Source organism: Malus domestica, chromosome 10, assembly GCF_042453785.1.
Source record: "Malus domestica chromosome 10, GDT2T_hap1".
Classification (NCBI taxonomy): domain Eukaryota; kingdom Viridiplantae; phylum Streptophyta; class Magnoliopsida; order Rosales; family Rosaceae; genus Malus; species Malus domestica.
The window spans coordinates 21385283-21389906 of record NC_091670.1 but is presented as its reverse complement, the minus strand read 5'-3'; the positions used below and the strand labels follow the sequence as shown (position 1 = coordinate 21389906).

Here is a 4624-nt window from a genome sequence, read left to right as displayed (position 1 = left end):
ATGATGAAATGCCTTCTAAGTAGTATCCAAGCAAAGAATAATGAGATCATGCAACGACTTTAGAAAACAACAATGCACAGATTACTAACTCTCCAAATAAACGTTTAGGCTCAAGTCTCACAAGGTTGTAGCGTTAGTTTGAGTTCCTTCCTTCAAGCATGTTACAAAAACTAATTTTTCCTTTATGATTGCATGTGAATTCATGAGTTATAACCACAACCAAGCATAAACCAAAGAGTAAATCAAACTTTCATCCATGTTTATAACTCTCTTTAACAGTCATGCAATTAAAAACCGAATCCTTATCATTGTGTTGGAAGGTACCCTAAGACACAAACAAAAATCAAAACAACTCTTTTTGGTTTTTTTTTTTTTCAAAACAAATTTTCAATTTTTTTCTGGGATTTTCGGATTTTTTTGTAAAACACACTAAAATGCATCAAAACAGCTTAAAAACCACTTAAAAACAGCAAGGAACAACATTGGAAGTTATGGGTGATAAAATCCCACGAATTTGCATCAAAACACTTTGGTTACCCCCCCCCCCCACACTTAAATCAAACATTGTCCTCAATGTTTCAAGCATAAACTAACACAAATAACAAACCAACAAACAAACAGCAACTAACACACTAAACATGGCAAAAACGAAACAACAACAAAGAGAAGGGTTATAGGAACGTAAATCTGGAATTGGAGTGATTCCTAGGTCTTCCTTTGTTGAATGCATGGGTTGCCTCCTAAGTAGCGCTTTCTTTAACGTCGTGCAGCCGGACGAAGAGCACATTCACTCCCCATTGGAGCCCACAGCATGCAGGGAGATGTCATCCACGGCATGCTCCTCAAAGGTCTCATAATAGGGCTTCAACCGATGCCCATTCACCTTGAATTCATGTCCCGTTTTCAAGCTTTGGATTTGGACTGCACCATGAACAAAAACATTAGTAATAACAAACGGTCCAATCCACTTAGAACGTAACTTACCGGGAAACAACCGTAAACGGAAATTGAATAATAGCACTTTCTGCCCTATGGAGAACGTTTTGCCACGAATCATTTTATCATGAAAAGCTTTGGTCTTCTCCTTGTAAATGCTAGCATTCTCGTACGCCTCATGCCGTATCTCATCAAGTTCATTTAATTGGAATTTTCTCTGACTTCCCACTACATCTAGATTCATGTTGAACTTCTTGACGGCCGAATGAGCTTTGTGCTCCAATTCAACGGGGACATGGCATGGCTTGCCATAAATGAGCCTAAATGGGGACATCCCAATGGGTGTTTTGTACACAGTACAATATGCCCACAGTGCGTCATCTAAGCGTAAGCTCCAATCCTTCCTTGTTGGCCCAACGGTCTTCTCTAGGATTTGCCTGATCTCTCGGTTAGACACCTCGGCTTGGCCATTTGTTTGAAGATGGTCAGGTGTAGAAACCTTATGGTTGACATTGTATTTCCTCAATAACGCCTCAATGGTCCGGTTGCAAAAATGAGACCCTCCATCACTTATGATTACACGTGGCATGCCAAACCTTGCAAATATGTTAGTTCTAATAAAATCTGCAATCACTTCAGAATCATTAGTCCAAGTGGATTTTGCTTCCACCCACTTCGACACATAATCCACCGCAAGCAAAATATACATGAAACCATACGAGGAAGGGAAGGGACCCATAAAATCAATACCCCAAACATCAAAAATTTCAACATTAAGGATAGAAACTTGCGGCATTTGATCCCTAGCACCTATGTTACCCATTCTTTGGCATTTATCACATGTTAAGCAAAAAGTTCTAGCATCCTTAAAAATACTAGGCCAATAGAATCCATTGTAACACCTTAAGTGCTATTCTTTGTGTGCCAAAGTGCCCACCACATGCATATGTATGACAAAAGCTTAGAATATAATGAAATTCAGAATCATGCACACATCGATGTACAATCTGATCAGGGCAAAATTTCCATAAATAGGGATCATCCCATACATAAAACCGTGCATCATGCTTTAACTTATCACGTTGGTGCCTAGTGAAAGTGCTAGGAATTCGTTTTGACACCAAAAAATTTACCAAATCGGCATACCAAGGCTCACTTACCTTTATGAACAACAATTGTTCATCGGGGAATGTCTCGGCAATGGGTAGGGACTCCTTATTATGCACCATTCGGCTTAGGTGGTCAGCCACTACGTTTTCATTTCCCTTCTTGTCGCGAATCTCAATGTCGAACTCTTGAAGTACCAACATCCAACGAATTGACCGTGGCTTGGCGTCCTTTTTAGTGAGCAAGTACTTCAGAGCTGCATGATCAGTGAAAACAATTACTTTAGTACCAATTAGATATGATCTAAACTTATCTAAAGCAAAAACAACGGCAAAAAGTTCTTTTTCCGTAGTGGAATAGTTCAATTGGGCATCATTCAACATCTGTGAGGCATAGTAGATGACATGCAACCTCTTGTCCTTCCTTTGTCCTAAAACAGCTCCTAAAGCGTAATCGGACGCGTCACACATAAGCTCGAAAGGTAGGCTCCAATCTGGTGGGACAATGATTGGTGCCGTGGTCAACAACTCCTTGAGTTGGTTGAATGATGCCGTGCATTCCCCATTAAAGTCAAACGCCACATCTTTTTATAGGAGTCGGCAAAGAGGTTGGGCAACCTTTGAGAAGTCTTTGATGAACCTATGATAGAAACCTGCATGGCCAAGAAAAGAACGAACCTCTCTAACCGAAGTAGGAGAGGGTAAGTGACGCACAAGATCTATCTTTGACTTATCAACCTCAATGTCGTTTTCAGAGATGATATGACCTAAAACTATGCCTTGTTTAACCATGAAATGACATTTTTCCCAATTAAGAACAAGGTTAGTTTCAACGCATCGTTTTAAGATCAAACTGAGATTATGCAAACAACCATCAAATGAATCACCAAAAACACTGAAATCATCCATGAAAACTTCAATAAATTTCTCAACATAATCAGAAAATATGCTCATCATGCATCTTTGAAATGTAGCAGGTGCATTACATAAACCAAAAGGCATGCGACGATAAGCAAATGTACCAAAAGGGCATGTGAATGTGGTTTTTTCTTGGTCCTCGGGTGCTATGAAAATTTGATTATAACTAGACTAACCACCAACAAAATAATAGAAAGCATAACCTGCTAACCTCTCAAGCATTTGGTCAATGAACGGCAATGGGAAGTGATCATTCCTTGTAGTGGCATTTAGCTTCCTATAGTCGATACACACCCTCCAACCAGTTTGAATGCGAGTAGGCACAAGTTCATTCTCGGCATTTGCTACCACCGTCACTCCGGATTTCTTTGGAATGCATTAAACGGGCAAAACCCACCTACTATCCGAGATTGGATAGATAACTCCACAATCTAAAAGCTTAATGATTTCTTTCTTCACAACTTCAATCATAGGAGGGTTGAGTCGGTGTTGAGCCTTTCGAGATGTTTTAGACCCCTCCTCCAAAAGTATGGGATGCATGCACATAGTAAGGCTAATTCCTTTGATGTCGGCCAATGTCCATCCAATTGCCGTTTTGTACTCCTGTAGCACCCTCACCAACTTATCCTCTTCTTGTGCCATGAGTGAGCTTAAGATGATGACGGGCAACGTCTCATCATCTCCCAAGAAAACGTTCAAATGACTAGGTAATGGCTTAAGTTCAAGTGTAGATGGTTGCATAACTGAGGGAAGCATCTTATTAGTCGAAACTAAACTTAAAATTGGGTCCAATAACTTACCAGATTGTGGGCCAATGATTCAAGGGCAGCCACCATCTCAATGACACCATCACTAGGGGGCACGGCAAAGGAGTTTTCATGCATGTCGTGGGTTTCAATGGTTGCTGCTTCAACGTTTTGCATGTCTATTCCTCGTGCAATGACAAATTCAAGTGCATCGTCCTTCAATTTGTCAAAATGGTCCTGTGCCAAAGAGTCAATTACATCAATAGCAAAACATGAATAATTCTCACTAGGATACTTCATAGAATCAGAAAGATTGAAATTAATAACTTCCCCATCAAATTCCATTGTTAATGTTCCATTAAACACATCAATCTTTGTCCGGGCTGTTTTCATGAATGGCCTTCCAAGGAAGATGGGCAATGACGGGGCATGGTCTGACTCGTCCATCTCAAGCACGTAGAAATCCGCCAGGAAGATTAAATGATTAACCTGCACTAAAACATCTTCCAAAACTCCCTTTGGATAGGCATTAGGTCTATCGGCCAATTGTATAATCACACCATCATTTTTCAACTCTCGTAGGTTCATAGATGCATAAATTGAATATGGCATGACATTTATAGATGCACCTAAGTCTAACATGGCAGATTCAAACCTAGTATTACCAATGACACAAGGAATTGTAAAACTACCCGGATCTTTGCATTTAGGGGGTAGTTTGCGTTGCAAGATGGCTGAGACGTTTTCACCTACTTTCACAACTTCCTTGGTCGAAATCCTCTTCCTAGTGGTGCAAAGTTCCTTCAAAAACTTGGCATACCTCGGGACTTGCTTGATTACATCCAAAAAGGGGATATTAACTTGAACTTTTCTAAACGTTTCCAAAATGTCCTTTTCAGCCTCCTCCTTCTTTGATTG

General features: G+C 40.2%; 1 protein-coding gene across 1 annotated transcript; it reads right to left on the bottom strand.

The window, feature by feature from the left end:
* Window positions 1-787: 787 nt before the first annotated feature.
* Window positions 788-2513, bottom strand: LOC139188606 (uncharacterized). The gene is made up of 3 exons (XM_070806223.1): window positions 2097-2513; window positions 985-1609; window positions 788-921 (listed from the first exon to the last, which is right to left on the bottom strand). The coding sequence occupies exons 1-3, from the start codon at window positions 2511-2513 to the stop codon at window positions 788-790; spliced, it is 1176 nt and encodes a 391-aa protein (XP_070662324.1).
* Between the last annotated feature and the right edge of the window lie 2111 nt (window positions 2514-4624).

Bases quoted from the DNA above. Each gene is read 5' to 3' on its own strand.
- LOC139188606 (XM_070806223.1), bottom strand. From the start codon at position 2,513: ATGTGTGACGCGTCCGATTACGCTTTAGGAGCTGTTTTAGGACAAAGG. The intron at 1,610-2,096 runs GTAAGTGAGCCT...TATGTGTCGAAG, and splicing joins AACAATTGTTGTTCATAAAG to TGGGTGGAAGCAAAATCCAC. The intron at 922-984 runs GTAAGTTACGTT...TTCATGGTGCAG, and splicing joins CCGTTTACGGTTGTTTCCCG to TCCAAATCCAAAGCTTGAAA.